The 14,753-nt window shown below is 51.1% G+C and overlaps 4 protein-coding genes across 4 annotated transcripts; 2 read left to right on the top strand and 2 right to left on the bottom strand.

Moving 5' to 3' along the window:
* Window positions 1-174: 174 nt before the first annotated feature.
* On the top strand, window positions 175-1,536 carry HOO65_030265 (Cysteine synthase 2; the record flags this gene model as incomplete). The annotated part of the gene is made up of 1 exon (XM_071000363.1): window positions 175-1,536. One exon carries the CDS (start codon window positions 175-177, stop codon window positions 1,534-1,536), a length of 1,362 nt encoding a protein of 453 aa, XP_070859944.1.
* A 656-nt stretch (window positions 1,537-2,192) lies between these two features.
* On the bottom strand, window positions 2,193-3,334 carry HOO65_030264 (Transcription elongation factor S-II; the record flags this gene model as incomplete). Its single annotated transcript, XM_071002272.1, has 3 exons — window positions 2,193-2,210; window positions 2,258-3,052; window positions 3,188-3,334. The coding sequence occupies 3 exons, from the start codon at window positions 3,332-3,334 to the stop codon at window positions 2,193-2,195; spliced, it is 960 nt and encodes a 319-aa protein (XP_070859943.1).
* A 995-nt stretch (window positions 3,335-4,329) lies between these two features.
* On the top strand, window positions 4,330-9,786 carry HOO65_030263 (importin-beta domain-containing protein; the record flags this gene model as incomplete). Its single annotated transcript, XM_071001758.1, has 3 exons — window positions 4,330-4,494; window positions 4,584-7,522; window positions 8,205-9,786. The coding sequence occupies 3 exons, from the start codon at window positions 4,330-4,332 to the stop codon at window positions 9,784-9,786; spliced, it is 4,686 nt and encodes a 1,561-aa protein (XP_070859942.1).
* Window positions 9,787-10,055: 269 nt separating this feature from the next.
* Window positions 10,056-11,578, bottom strand: HOO65_030262 (aldehyde dehydrogenase; the record flags this gene model as incomplete). Its single annotated transcript, XM_071002155.1, has 2 exons — window positions 10,056-11,040; window positions 11,136-11,578. The coding sequence occupies 2 exons, from the start codon at window positions 11,576-11,578 to the stop codon at window positions 10,056-10,058; spliced, it is 1,428 nt and encodes a 475-aa protein (XP_070859941.1).
* Window positions 11,579-14,753: the final 3,175 nt, after the last annotated feature.

Here is a 14,753-nt window from a genome sequence, read left to right as displayed (position 1 = left end):
CACTGTTCTTCCTTCACACGCTCGCCATATACATGAAGAGAGCAGGGTCCTTCATCGTGGAGATGGATTGGATCATCCCGCAGTTTCGAGTGCCTTGAAGATAACACTATAACAACTGGCACGGAATAACACCAAATCTCGGCACCCCTCCATTTTGCCTGAGCCGCCTTTACCATGTCTTCCCATCAGCAGCACGTTGTCTATGGCTCACTGGCCTTGACATGTGCGTTTATGGCCGGCATTCTACTAACCCTAGGCCTTAAAGACCTGTATCCAGACCTTGAGCGCCGCTTCCGCGGCGAACTAGCTAATTCTGCATTTGCGCTCTCACGCCGGAGCAGCTGGTTCTTTGGCGGCCCAGTAGCACTCGAAGACCATGAGGCTGCAGTCAAGAAATCATCCGGCTCTAAAATCACAGGAAACGCAGGGTCACCGGAAGAGGGCACTCTCATTCTGCCTGGCATTGTCCAAGGTATCGAGGGCTGCATCGGCAACACGCCCCTAATGCGCATCAAGTCGCTCTCCGAAGCTACAGGCCGTGAGATCTTTGCCAAGGTCGAATTCCTCAACGGCGCCGGTAACACACCCAAGGACCGAGTGGCCCTCAGCATGATCCGTGCGGCGGAGGCCGAAGGCCTTTTGCGGCCTGGCCACCGTGACGTCATCTTCGAAGGCACTGTGGGTAGCACAGGCATCTCCTTGGCCACAATTGCCCGGGCCCGCGGCTACCGCGCCCATATCTTTATGCCCGATGACATTGCACACGAAAAGTCTGATCTGCTGAAACGTCTGGGTGCTACTGTTGAGCGTGTTCCTGTGCAGCCAATCACGTCGCCCCAGCACTACGTCAACCTAGCTCGATCACGTGCGGCAGCCCTGACGGCGTCCACTGACGATGAGGCTAACGGCTTTTTCGCTGACCAGTTCGAAACATCGGCTAATTACGCGGCCCATCTAGCGACAACTGGTCCAGAGATTTTCTTGCAGACGGCCGGTCGCCTTGATGCATTTGTAGCTGGTGCAGGTACGGGTGGCACACTGGCTGGTATCGCGCAGTACCTCAAGCTGAGCGCCGGGATGGACAAGCTCAAGATTGTGCTGGCTGATCCCCAAGGAAGTGGGCTGTACAACAAGGTGCTGCACGGGGTGATGTACTCGCCAACGGAGAAAGAGGGAACACGACGTCGCACGCAGGTCGACTCGATCGTCGAGGGCATTGGCATTAACCGCATCACAGCCAACTTTGAAAGCGGCCGTGACCTAATTGACGATGCAGTCCGAGTCACAGATGAGCAGGCATGCAAGATGGCACGCTGGCTGGTGGAGCACGATGGCATATTTGCAGGCAGCAGCACAGCTGTCAACTGCACTGCAGCGGTTGTGGCGGCCATGAAGCTTCCGGAGGGGAGCCGTGTGGTTACCATTATCTGCGACCCGGGAAACCGCCATCTCAGCAAGTTCTGGCGTATCATTGGTGACATGGAACCGGCGGACCCCGAGGCAGACCTGTTTACGTCATTAGGTGTCGCCAAATAAAGGACGAGACAGCGGGGATAGCTGAGATGTTGAGATCAAGATATGGGCCAGGCAGGCTACAGACTAAGAAGTAACACAAGGAGAGGCGAGACAAGTAAAACAAATGCACAGTCTATATAGGAAATGCAACAGAATAGGTCACAACGGCGAGAGGTGAGAGATGTGAGATGAGAGACAAGGTCAAATGAGACAGCACGAAAAAAAAAAGTGCAAAGCGTAAACAGTTCGCAATCTTGACATCCCCCAGAGAAGGGAGAAAGAGACGATCTTAATGTTTACCAGCCAAACCAAAACTCCGAAAGACGAAAAGAACCCCCGAAAAATACAAGAGCAGAAAAGAATGGAAAAGAATGGAAAAGAATGGAAAGAAAAGGCATTCTCGACAGCAGAGCGTAGATGGCAGCAAGTACCAGCGCAACAGACAAGAGACCAAGGCAAGTCAAGAAGCGAGAAGGGAGAAGAAAGAAAAACAAAAAAAGAGAAAAAGCGAAGCGCTGGTAAAGGCAAAGGGAAAGGGAGAAATGAGAAGTTGTTTATAAAAGAAGAACAAGCAATGACGGAAGAGATGATGGTGATGATGGGATATAGATACGGCAAAGGGAAGCCGCAATAGACTTTTTCTTTTTACGAAAACTATGAAGGCACAACCCGGTCAGTCAGTACATGTTGGCCACCTACAATACAGGCAAAGGACAAGAAACAGGGAACGGGACAATCTTACCTTCCAGCGATGACCGCAGGCCATACACTCGCAGAACGTCGTCATCGGTTCATCAGCAGCACGTGTCTGGGCTTGGCTATAACTCGTCTTGCGTTCACCGCACTTGCTGCACTTCCACGCATCACTAACCGACTTTTCGGCCATGGGCGCCTGGGCACGCTTCATATTCTCCTCCTCCAGCTTACGTTCAATCTCGCGCTGGCTGGCACTCTTCATGTCCTCGTGCGACATAGTAGCAAAGTCCTTGGTGGATATAACACCCGACATGACGTTGCGGCCCAGCTCGATGTTGGACTTGTTCTTGAGGTTTTGAAAGAGGGAGCGGACGCGGTTCTTGTATGACGCGCTCTCGCCGCCGTGCGAGTCGAAGATAGCCTTTTCGACCTGGCCAGCTATCTCGGTCACGCGCGCCACAGATTCCTTGGAGCGGTAAGCCAGGCCGTTGTATAGCAGGCCGATGCAGCGGTTGCGCACCTCGGACTGCGTTAGGTTGATGACAGCACCATCCGCATCAAAGCGGCGTTTCTCCGTGTCGCCCTTGAACGGCTGGTGGATGGATGCGACAGCAGGCTTGGCCGCCGAGGCCGATGTGGCGTTATGGGGGGTCCCGGTGGCTGAGGAAGCGGATGAGCCCGCGGCTGAGGCAGCTGCGGCTTTGCTGCGAATATCGGATTTCTTAGACTTGCTGCTACTAACAAGCGATTTCCACTTGTTGACCGTTTCGCTGGCGGCTGTGGCGATTTCTCGGTTTGGGTTGCCGCGTAGCTTGGCGATAAATACACCAGCACGAGTAGTCTAAAGGCAGGGCTGTTAGCGAGCGGGCAACGGCGCGTGAGTTGGGCCGACGATGGCTTCTATTTTGATGCGGCCACATGTGATGACGTGATGTGATGCGCCAGGAGGGAGAGAGAATCTCAAGGGTTGACCTACTCGGAGCATGTCTTCAGTCGGCCGTTCCTTAGCAAGCTTTTCCAAGATGGTGATAGTGACAGAGGGAGGCTCCTTATCTTGCAGGGCCTTCTGCAGCGACTTCATCTGCTGCTCGAGGTCTCGTAGCTCCATTGTCTTGGCTGCCATATTTGCTATTACGTGGGTGTCAAGAAAGAGATATGCCAGAGAGGGGAAGAGATAAATGAAGCTGTGCTTCAACCAGTACAGGATCGAAAGGAAGATGCTTTTGATCGCGGAAAATCAGGGCGACAAGGGAAAATAATGGGGATGGCGAAAATGACAGGCTCAACGCTTGCAGGCCGTGTCGGTTTTTCTTAGCCTGTTTACTTGGGCGTGGTTTGTCGCAAAGAGCAAGGATATGGAAAGTGAAGCTTTATCAAGGCGAAGATTGGAAAGGAAAAAATGAAAACAAAAATGGAGTGAAAAATAAGCCAGAATCAGGGTCGCATGTGTACCCTAGCTAACCCTAGCAGTCGGGTCAGTGCACGGCTGAAGAAGCAGCACCAACGCTATCGTCAACTGCGCTATCTGCTTTCGACTTGGTCTGGCGTGAACAGAGACACATAAATAACGTTGATCTAGATAGTTGGTCCAAGCAGCAGATTATCTAACTACTCTTGTCTACTTTTCGCATGTGTATAAAACACGCTGTCCACCGCCTTTTTCATTGTCTCCTCTTCTCTTTCGCAGGCACGAATTCTGCCCCGCCATTTTCAGAAGCTAGAGACAAGGCCGAATAAAAGCTTTGGTTTGGGCCTGAGTAACTTTTTTAATTTTTTAATTTTTTAATTTTTTAATTTTCCCATTCTTATTCCCCTCTTGCCGCTTTGCTAGCTGTATTCTGCCTCAATCGTGACGTTGGTCAGACTCCTTTGTCCCTGCTTGCTTGCAGCCCCGCGTGAACTTCTCTCCATCCTTTCCTTCAGTACTCCACCAACAATCCCGTGGCCTTCTCGGTCTTCGCTCGCCACTTTCTATTCCTCATCCTTAGCTCTTCGCCCTATCTCTTCTTCGCTGGCTCGTTCGGCTTTGTGACGTCACCTCCCCTCAAACTTGCGTAGTATAGCTCCTTGCTTTCCTATTGTCGATCGGTCTCAGCTTCGTATGATATAGCTTTCATCATGAATTTTACTATCGAGGCCTCTGGAAGCTCAAACCCACTGAGTGCCTTCGAACTCTGTCGTGTGCTTGAAGCTGCTACATCCAGTGATTACTCACAGCGTCAAGCGGCTGGGCAGCAATTAATCACTTGGGAGTCTCATCCAGGCTTTTACTCTGGCCTCCAGGTATGTCCAAGACCCTCTGTCTGATAGCTCCAGAAGCCTAGAAGCCGCGCCCATTACATCGAACTAATCCAGCTTCCCCATGTTTCCAGGCCGTCTCCCTCGACAAATCTCTCCCTTATCCCATCCGTCTCTTAGCTATCATTCAGTTCAAAAATGGCATTGATAAATATTGGCGTTTGGTTAGCCATGTCAAGTACGGCATTTCTCCCGAAGAAAAGTCCCTGGTGCGGTCGAAATTGCTCCAAGGCACCATCGACGAGGACGACCGCGCTATGGTTCTGCAGGGCTCGCTGGCTGTAGCCAAGATCGTGCGTATTGACCAGTCTAAGGACTGGCCCGAGGCAATCCCCTCCCTTGTTGAAATGCTCCGCGCCCTGCGTAGTGCGGGTGCTGGTGGTGCCGCCAAGCTGCACAGTGCTCTAATAATCTTAATGCGTATCATCAAAGAGCTGGCTACGGCTCGTCTCCGCAGGTCACAGACTTGGTTGCAGGCCATGAGCCCAGAGATCGTCTACTTGTGCTGTGAGATTTATACCGAAAACAAAACGTTATGGACTGGCTTTCTGCTCAATGGCCAGGGTGACACAACTGCTGTTGATATTGCTATGATGAATAGCTTGGTGTCACTGCGTACGCTGCGATATCTCATTACATTCGGCTACGAAGACCCTTATTCTGACGATACCATTCGCCAGTTCTGGGAAATCTCGCAGTCTGACTTTGGTCAGTTTCTCAGTTTCATCAACAACGACTCGCCTATCCCCACGCAATACCAAGAAGCTGTGGGAAAGCATTTACTTCAATTCACTAAGCTCCACTTGGACACTTCTGAGTCCCACCCCGCAAGCTTTGTCAAGCTCCCCTCCTCTATTCCGCTAGTGCGCGCATACTGGGACTTGGTGGCCAAGTTTGCTTCAGTCTTTGGCCAGTCTGAAGGCATTCGTCATTCGGGTGGCTCTGGCCAATCCTCCTCCAAAGCAAAGGAAGAGGGCCCTCTCCTAGAACGGCTAGCTCTCAAAGGCCTTTTACTGCTGCGAAGCTGCATACGAATCGCCTTCCAGCCAGTACAAACTTTCAAGTACCGCAGCGAAGAGACCAAGGCTGAGCAGAACAGAGCTATGGAGATTGTCAAAGAGCAGCTTGTAACCCCCGACTTTGTTCTGGAGATTGTCAATACCTTAATTTCTCATTTGTTTATCTTCCGCAAATCTGACCTAGACCTTTGGGAGGAAGACCCCGAGGAATGGGAAAGCCGTGAGCAAAGCGAAGGGAATGCCTATGAGTGGGAGGTACGGCCGTGTGCTGAGAAGCTTTTCCTGGATTTGCTGCTGCGGTTCAAGGAAATGCTCACCCCTCCCTTGCTACAGTACTTCCAGACAGCCACAAGCCCTAACGCTGACATTGCCACCAAGGAATCGGTGTATACAGCTCTGGGAATTGCAGCGCAGTCGTTAACAGGAACCTTCGACTTTAATGAGTTTGTGACCAATAATCTTGTTGCCGATTCTCAGATTCAGGATCCCCTAGCCCGTATACTACGCCGTCGTATCGGTATTCTGCTGAGGCAGCTCACGCCCCTCAACATTTCTCCCACAACCAAGCCGGTCATGTACCAGATTCTCCGCAACTTTATGGATACTAGTGACCCTAGCAATGATATTGTGGTGCGATTGACTGCCGGCCGAGAGTTTAAGTTCGTGTTAGATGATCTCGACTTCCAAGCTGATCAATTTTCGCCTGTGGCACTGGACGTTCTGAGTGCTCTAGTATCCTTGACTCAAAGTGCAGAGGTAGATGAGACTAAATTGGCGATTCTGGAGACAATCCGGCTCTTGGTCACGCGTATGGAAAGTCACGTGTCGCAATTCGCGGACTTTGTGATGTCGACGCTCCCGGAGGTATGGGCTGGTGCAGGGCCAGAAGATTACATGATAAAGCAATCTCTCATTGCCATCTTCACGGCCCTAGTGATGAGCTTGGGGCCGGCAAGTCAAAAGTACCATGAAGTTATGATTCCGCTGTTGTCTGAAGCCGCCCGCCAAGGATCGGACTTGCATGTGCATCTCATCGATGAAGCCTTGGAGCTGTGGAATTCCGTTTTGCAACAGAGCAAGTCACCGCTGTCTTCCGAGCTCATTAACCTGCTTGAATGCCTTCTCCCGCTGATTGAGTACGATTCTGAGACGGCTACCAATGCACTGACAGCCGTTGAATCTTACATACTGTTTGCCCCCGAGGCCGTGCTGGAAGATCGTTTCCGTAAAAACACAATTGTGGCTGTCTCCAAGCGCATTGATTGTAGGGTTCGTGAAAGAGCACGCACAGCTATTCAAACTATGGAATACATGATTCGTGCTGCCGCTGAGCTGGGAGGCTCTGACGGGGTCCAGATAATCTTGCAGGACATGGTCGAGACTCGGGTCATGCATAAGATTCTCGAGAGCATCCACGAGTCATGGCAAGCAAGGCAGACGACAGGCCCTAACCGCAAGGTCAGCCGCATTTCTAGCATGGAGGAGTGTGATTACTTTTCTGTCCTAGCGCGTCTACTGTATGCCAACCCTAACCTATTTGTTTCTATGCTGTCTTCATTCGGCAAGCTGGATGAAGTATGGAAGTGGTTGATAGAAGAGTGGTTTGCCGTCCGTGATGGTATGGACCGCCCTGAGACGCAGAAGTTGTATGCCCTAGCCTTGACCAGACTTCTCGAGCTTCCTCAGCCTGTCCAGGGCCTTGTCCTAAGCAAGCTGCAGGACTACTTTGGGTTTTGGTCTGAGGTAATATCAGAACTGCGTGACGGCATGGTTGTGGCTACCGACTGCCTGGTATGGACCGAGTTTGAGACTACCAAGTGGGACACGCCTAAAATGTTGCGTGAAAAGGAAGTGGAGCTACGCGACCCGGTGCACAGCGTGACTATCTGCGGGTACATCACAGAGCATTTGCAAAGTCTTGTACAGGCTGTGGGTGGTGAAGCGGTATTCCAGGCCGAGTATGCAGTCAACGTGGATAAGGATGTCATGGAAAGGTTTGCGTCATTGGTTTCGTCAGCACAGTAGAGTGGTGGTGACCAGACGGAGACGACCAGAGGCAGGCGTTACAGGGGGACTACTAAAGAAATGGAACGGATAGAAGGCGCAAAATAAACACGAAAAACATACAAATTGACACCCGCTGAAGTCGCCGCGTTGGATCGTCAAGTCACACAAATTTATGTATATATACTTTTGGAATGACCGCTTGCTCCAAATTTAACCCTAGGATCCGCGGCTTTGTAGGCGAGCCGCAAGCCTCGGCTATTGGAAAAAAAAAACAGCCTAGAGCAACAGGGCGTGCCTTCTGTAGACTACCCTAAGTTGCACCCAAGCTAGCTAGTAGCAGCTTGTAATTTAGGCCATCCTGAGCATTGTCGGGGCTTATCCCTAGGTCATCTGAAGCCTTGTGTACCCACCCCTTTAGCCCAACAAGTCGCAAGTCAATCAAATTCACAGCCGTTTATCTCTTGGCTTCAATTTGACAACTTCACCACCAAAAAACAAGCTATCGCTAACTTGTTCTTCTGCACATCAACTCATTAACATTTTGTCTCTTAATTTCCTGCTATTTACTTAAATACCCGCCTGGTAATCCCTGCGATACGTGCGATTTCTTTAGTCCATTGGCCACTACCTCCCGAATCACGAGCCCTCCCTACACAGCGACCATCACAGTCTAATCACTGACCTCAACTCTGTATCGCTTGGACTCACTTCGCGACATCCGATGGCGCCTTTTACGGGTGATCTCGGGCATCCAAAAGCCTCTCCACCAGCCCCAAAATTCAACTTTGTTCAAGCCCAAGAGCGCATAGCTGCCCGTCGCTCTGCTCGCGAAGCCACCTATCGGACTCAAATTGCTGCCCCCCACAATTCCAGTGCCCTGCGACAACGCCTTACCGCGCTCCCCGGATCCCTCAGTCGTCTTACAGGGCTCTATGATGTCCTCACAGGATCACCCATGCCCGGCGCGACCAGCCGGCCAAATTTCCGCGTCGGCCAGGTCGATGCCGAGCTGCTTGATAACGAACTTGTTGATCTCTTGCGTGGCCAGGTAGGCGAGGCCCTCAAGTATGTCGCCGGCGGCCATATAAAAGACGACTACAGCGCCGAGATCGGTCTGATGCTTCGTGCTGCGCTGTTTAAGCTGACGATCTGGGACCATGACGCGAGTTACGGAGCGGCACTACAGAATTTACGTTACACGGATGCGCGCGGCTACACGAACGGCGGCGTGCTTGTGCCGCCATCGCGTTGGCAAAAGGCTGCATATGGCGCGGTCAGCGTGTTGGGTACCTATGGTTGGAATCGCTGGGAGCAATGGTTAATGACCCAGGATGATGGCTTCAATGACCCAGCACCTGCGGTACAGCGGCTCGCTACGCTGACTAATGCTGCGGGGGCATTGCACTCTGTGGCAGCGTTTGCGTCGTTTTGTGCGTTTCTAGTGCATGGTCGCTATCGCACGCTTCTCGATCGTATCCTCAGAATGCGCCTGGCGTCGCCCAGCAGCCAGGTCAGCCGAGAGGTGTCCTTTGAATACCAGAACAGACAGTTGGTGTGGCATGCTTTTACAGAGTTTCTGTTATTTGTGCTGCCGCTGATTGGCGTGAGCCGATGGAAGCGTTGGCTAGCCAGGCTATGGCGGCGTACGAAGCAGGCCCTTAGAACGCGCGGTGCAGCGGCAGCTGGCGATACAGATGGTATGGTCAAGAAAACGGGCGAGCTGTCGTTTTTGCCCGAGCGTACGTGTGCCATCTGTTACCATGCGCAAAACGCAGCAGCATCTGAGGCAGAAGTGCTCGCGTCATCAGCAGCGGGTGGGGTTGCCGGCTCGGCTGCTACAGATATCACCAACGCATACGAGGCAGTTCCTTGTGGCTGCGTGTACTGCTTTGTGTGTCTCGCGACGCAAATTGACCGGGAAGAGGGTGAAGGCTGGACGTGCTTGCGTTGTGGAGAGTTAGTTAAGGAATGTAAGCCGTGGAATGGTGATGTACTCGAGCCCGCACGGACTGCCACGAAGACGGTGACATTCCGCGATGACCCTAGGGAGTATTCCGAGCGGGAGTATTCTGATAGTAGTGCGTTGCCGGGACTGGCTGTTGTGCCACCGGTCCCCTTGCTAGACGACGGCGAGTTGCATGGCGAGGAAAGCAACAGGGATGAGCATGGCCTAGATGACGAAGAGATTCTGGTCGAGGATGAGGAAGACGAGGGCCTGGTTGAAGAGCTAGGAGAGGAGTTGGACGAGTAGCAGATAGGCGAGAAGTGCGGGCGCGGGCGCAGATGCTGGCGTGAGTGTGGATTTGGTTACGGCGGCAGTACGTCTTTTATTTTTGCATCATTTGGTGATGGACAGCGACACTGTTCAATCATTATATATACCCTAATCGTAAGCACATGTATGAACCAACACAGCAGGCGTTTCCGATTGGCAGCGCTGATTTATTGCTTTTTATTGGCGTTATTTATGCATATTTACTACTTCTATATACTCCACTAATAGCGAATCACACCTAGCCTCTAATCAATATTGTACGTAACGGTCTTGGTACGTACCCATTCGTCTAAGCCGTACGATGCATTGAACCGGCCAAACCCACTGCTCTTGCATCCGCCATGCGGCAGAACGCTTTCGTCATGGACAGACATGTGGTTGATATGCACAGCGCCGGCCTCAATGGCCCGTGCAAAGCGCAGACCGCGTCGAAGATCCGAAGTGAAGACCGCCGAGCTCAGACCGTACTCAGTATCGTTAGCAATACGTATCGCCTCTTCTTCCGAGTCTACACCAATAAGCGATACTGACGGCCCAAACGACTCGGTGTGGTAAATCTCCATATCTGTAGTGACATCAGCTAAGACAATAGGCCGCATGCGGGTAGCACTAGACTCCTCGGTGTCGGCACTCCCCACCAGAACTCTGGCACCCTTGGCCACGGCGTCAGCCACAAGCGCCCTGTTCTTCGTAACGCCGCCAGCCGTAGCTAGGATTGGGGCTTCATCAGCCGTAGGAAAGAACTGCTCTACACAGGCAGCTAACTTTGCCTCAAAGGCTGCACGCACGTCGGTGTGTACTAAAATACGCTCAGTGCACATGCAGATCTGGCCGGCATTGGCAAAAGCACCGAGGGCACACTGAGCTGCAGCCACATCTAGGTCTGCATCGTTCCAAACAATGGCAGGCGCCTTTCCACCCAGCTCTAGCAGTACGGGCTTGAGGTTCTCGCCGGCTATACGGCCAATGATACGGCCAATGGCAGAGCTGCCGGTGAAGTTTATCTTCTTGACAGAAGGATGGGAGATGATAGAGCTAGTAACAGCAGAGGCATTGGCAGGAGTTGCAGCAATGAAGTTGAGAACACCAGCAGGAAGACCAGCCTCGAGCAAACATGAAACAATAGCCCAGTGGGTGCGTGGTGAGGCCTCGGAGCCCTTAAAGACAACAGTGTTTCCGGCTGCAATAGGGAATACTACAGCACGAGTACCAAGAATAACGGGTGCGTTCCTAGTAATGCTTGTAAGTTTTGCCATTTCACTCAAGAAACAAGGCAAGGATGAGGGATGGCGCTACGGGGTATAAAACAAACAGTCTGTACTTACCAAGGTGCAATGGCTAAAACCACGCCTAGAGGCTCCTTTAGCACCAATCCACCAACATCAGCAGACTGGGTTCCAGGTATTGAGCCCTGGATAGTAGCAACTCTGCCAGCAACGTCTTTGATAATGTCAGTTGCAATGTTGAGGTTAAGCTGCGCCCAGGAAGCTGCGGCACCGATCTCAGCTTTCATGTACGCTGTAATCTCTTCACTACGGCTTTCCATAATAGCAGCAGCCTTAAGCAGGATATCACGGCGCTCACGGGCGGTCGTCCGCTTCCAGGCTGCCAAGGCCTTTTCGGCAGATGCCACGGCAGATAGGGCGTCCGAGACAGAGGCCGAGCTACATTGGTGAGCATGCTGTGATGTGATAGGCGAGGTGACAGGAAATGTGCTGGCAGCAACGGTCTCGGCGCCGTTTATGACAAAGGGCACAGTGTGTTCCATAGTAGACTGATGTCGTTAGGTAAAAATAACAAGACTTGTAGCGGGCAGGAGAAGAAAGAAAAACGCGTTTAAATGCGACATGTAATGGAAATGGCGGAAAAAGCAAGAAACGGCATCAGGGGGAAGGGAGGTGAGGTCTTCATATATGAGTCCACTATTAAAAACGAGAAGGGGGCTGTCAACAGTTTGTAAGCGGCCTCTCGTTGTCTCCCCAAGAGGGGGAGCTAGGGGGTCATTTCTTTCAGAGGCTATGATTCCGTGGCAACATCTCAATCCCAATGGTTGAACTAGGATGTACTGGCTTAAGTTCCAAGCTCAATGGGTAAAGTGAGTTAGGGGAAGGAGAGAGGGAAGGGGGAGTCCTGGCTACGATAAAGGAGCCACTGAGAAGGAAAAGAACATTGGTGTTCTTGCAGGGGGTATCAGGCTCCAGCTAAGTTCCAGCCTCTGGAGTCAAAGACCGCAGCAGTCTACCAGATTCATATAAATCATGATGACAACTGTTAGCTGTGTTACGCTGTATATTTGCCCCTTAGATCCTGTTCCGTCGCCGTTTTAGTGCTGTAGAGGGAATGGAGACCGCGGGATTTACAGGGCCTATGCCCTGTCAGTGGAGAGGCCTTTGCACTATAATCCAACCTCAACGACCGACTTTGGAGGTTCTCCGATCAGTTTCGCAGCGATATTCCTCGGTGCTCGTATAATCACCCCATTGTCTTGAGTCTTTTATAGGCGTCCAAGCTTCCTCTGCAACTCTAGGTTGCTCTCAGGCTGGGTCTAGACGCAGACGCTAGGAGGCGAAAGGAACAGACAAAAGAGGTATTATGCGATTGTCGTCTTGATATTGTATTTTCTTGCTGTGGTACTGACAGGAGATGTGGAGTGTGGAGATCGACTGTCTCAGATATTGAATTGCTGCAAGCTGGCCCATATTTGCCAGATAGACTGCCCACCCTATCTGTCAGAAGCAAGGAACAAACCAAGCTGTCGTGGGTTTCGCAGCTGCGCCTCAGTATTTATCTTCGCTTCCACTCGAGTTGGGGTTCCGTCCTGGTTTTAATCGCTTGCACTTTTCGCGTTCTTGTTCTTAGCTTCTTGTGCTTCGCGCCATTTGTCCTCTAAGATAGCCGGCTCTAAAAATGGCTGTGCTGTCTGGATCAAATTCATGTGTGTGACAGTAGCTAACACAGAATAAATCAGTTAGCAAGGCTGCTTCCATCTTCAAACATCGTCCACTTATCCCTAAAGTTGGCCAACTCACTAATGGTGTGAGCAGCCTGTCGGCTTCCAGGCAACACAAACTTGACTTCGCTACGGTCAATCGGCGAAACTGTGTATGATGGGTTTTGGCTGCTGCGCTTCATAGCTTCAGGAGGCAACAAGGTCATGCCTTGTTTCTTTGTGGGTCGGGAACTGCATGGGGACATGACTTGGAAATATGAGTGTCGAATGTTGTTGGTGTTGATATCGCCAAAAGCATATTGTCGTTGTTTGTATTGTGGCTGCCCTATGGAAGCCTCACCCATAAGGCTGTGATTTTTCTCTTTTGGTTTTTTATTACCATGAAACCAGCCATCTTTTATTCTGTCGCCTTAGTACGCCACAATGAGTTACAAAAATGACTCCAAGCTGGCAGGCGCCACGCAATGGATGAACTAATACCGGAGTTTTAGTCAACATCCCTGGAATTTGGCTTCACAAAGTGGGGTACTCAACAACTGGACGGCGAATAAAAGCGGGACCGTGGGGTGACGTGTTATTGCGGTTAAGTGCAGTAATATTGGCAGTTACTCGAAGAAATAACTAGGCCCCAATTTGACTCCATATTTGGCCACTGTTTAATAGTATAGACAGCAGTATTTGATGGGCCATTTATTACTTATGTCCGGTACCATTTCCCCTACTTTATCAGCTATCCTAGCCGTAGGCTGACCAGCCCCAGGAACCACACACAGCCCGATTGGTTGCTGAGAGTGTCACATGTGCTGTTTCCTGCAGCTCTATATGCAGAGTCGCAAGTGACCTCAGATCATGGAGCATGGCTGATTTTGCTAGAGTCAGGAGTAGCCAGCTATCCGTTAGCTTTGTTGTTCAGATAAATATATTGCTAAAAGCTCTACAAAAACCCTGATTTTCATATGGCCCCTTGTTCTATCAACCGTATGACGGCACATTTCCTGTAAAGCTGGCTCATGCCATGTCATGTAGCTAGATGAAGAATTCGGCTATTCGGGAGCGCTATGAGTCGACAAAGTTGGAATGGGCGGGGTGGGGTATGGCCATGCCTGGGAGTCATAGCATAACGGCGAAGTAAAGCTACCCAGGCCATTAGTGGATAGATGCACATGAGATGCAAGATGAAAAGATGAAACTTGGGGCGCTATGTTCAAGGCACATGTCGGGTTTTGCAAAGAGGTTTCTTAAGCCGAAAGGCATCCGCTAGAAACAAATACATCTTAATGGACATTTGTGTGATAAAATACATGTGTGGGGAAAGCTGGTGTGGTCACCTTGGACTGCATCGCGCCAGCGTTCTCACCGCCCGGCAGAAAAAAAAAGGCCGCTGTCCCCACTTGGAAACTAAGTGATGGTGCCTGTTGTGGGTCCGTGCATGAGGTAAGCTTTACCTCTTTTGTGCTGTTATGAAAGCATCTACATCTAACGAAGGCCTAGAAAAAAGACATTGGATGATGGGATAGAAGGAAAGATGACTGGAGATAACCGCAACGCTCTGTAAAGACCAGAGAGGCAATTGAAGCACAGCGTTGTCGCTTACAGGGCGTGATGCATGTTGGAGGATGTTTGGTCCAAGTATCCTGGTACAAGGGCGCCGGCCCCACCATACAGAAAGAATATACAGCGGCAGGTGCGACATTCTATTGAGGAATGACTCTAGCAAGGAAAGTGACAGAAAAAGCCCAAGATTAAGGCAAGAGGCAAGAAGGTAGCCATTAAGGAGTAAAAGAAGTCCGCCGAATAGGATTAGACAAAAGAGAGAAAAAAAAGAGCAGGAACTGACAAAACAGACTAGTCGACTCAAAAGCCCTAAAGGAAGAGGAGAAGAACACGCAACAACGATGAACAGCAAACAGCAACTCCCCCTAGAAACAAAAGCTTGACGCAGGCCAGGTGCATTGCGTGAGTGCCTGCCCCGGCAAAGAGCGGTCCTTCATGA

This window comes from Ceratocystis lukuohia (genome assembly GCF_044167205.1).
Source record: "Ceratocystis lukuohia strain C4212 chromosome Unknown Supercontig3_pilon, whole genome shotgun sequence".
In the NCBI taxonomy this organism is placed as follows: Eukaryota; Fungi; Ascomycota; class Sordariomycetes; order Microascales; family Ceratocystidaceae; genus Ceratocystis; species Ceratocystis lukuohia.
The sequence above is the reverse complement of the archived record's forward strand: the minus strand, read 5'-3'. Positions and strand labels throughout refer to the sequence as shown.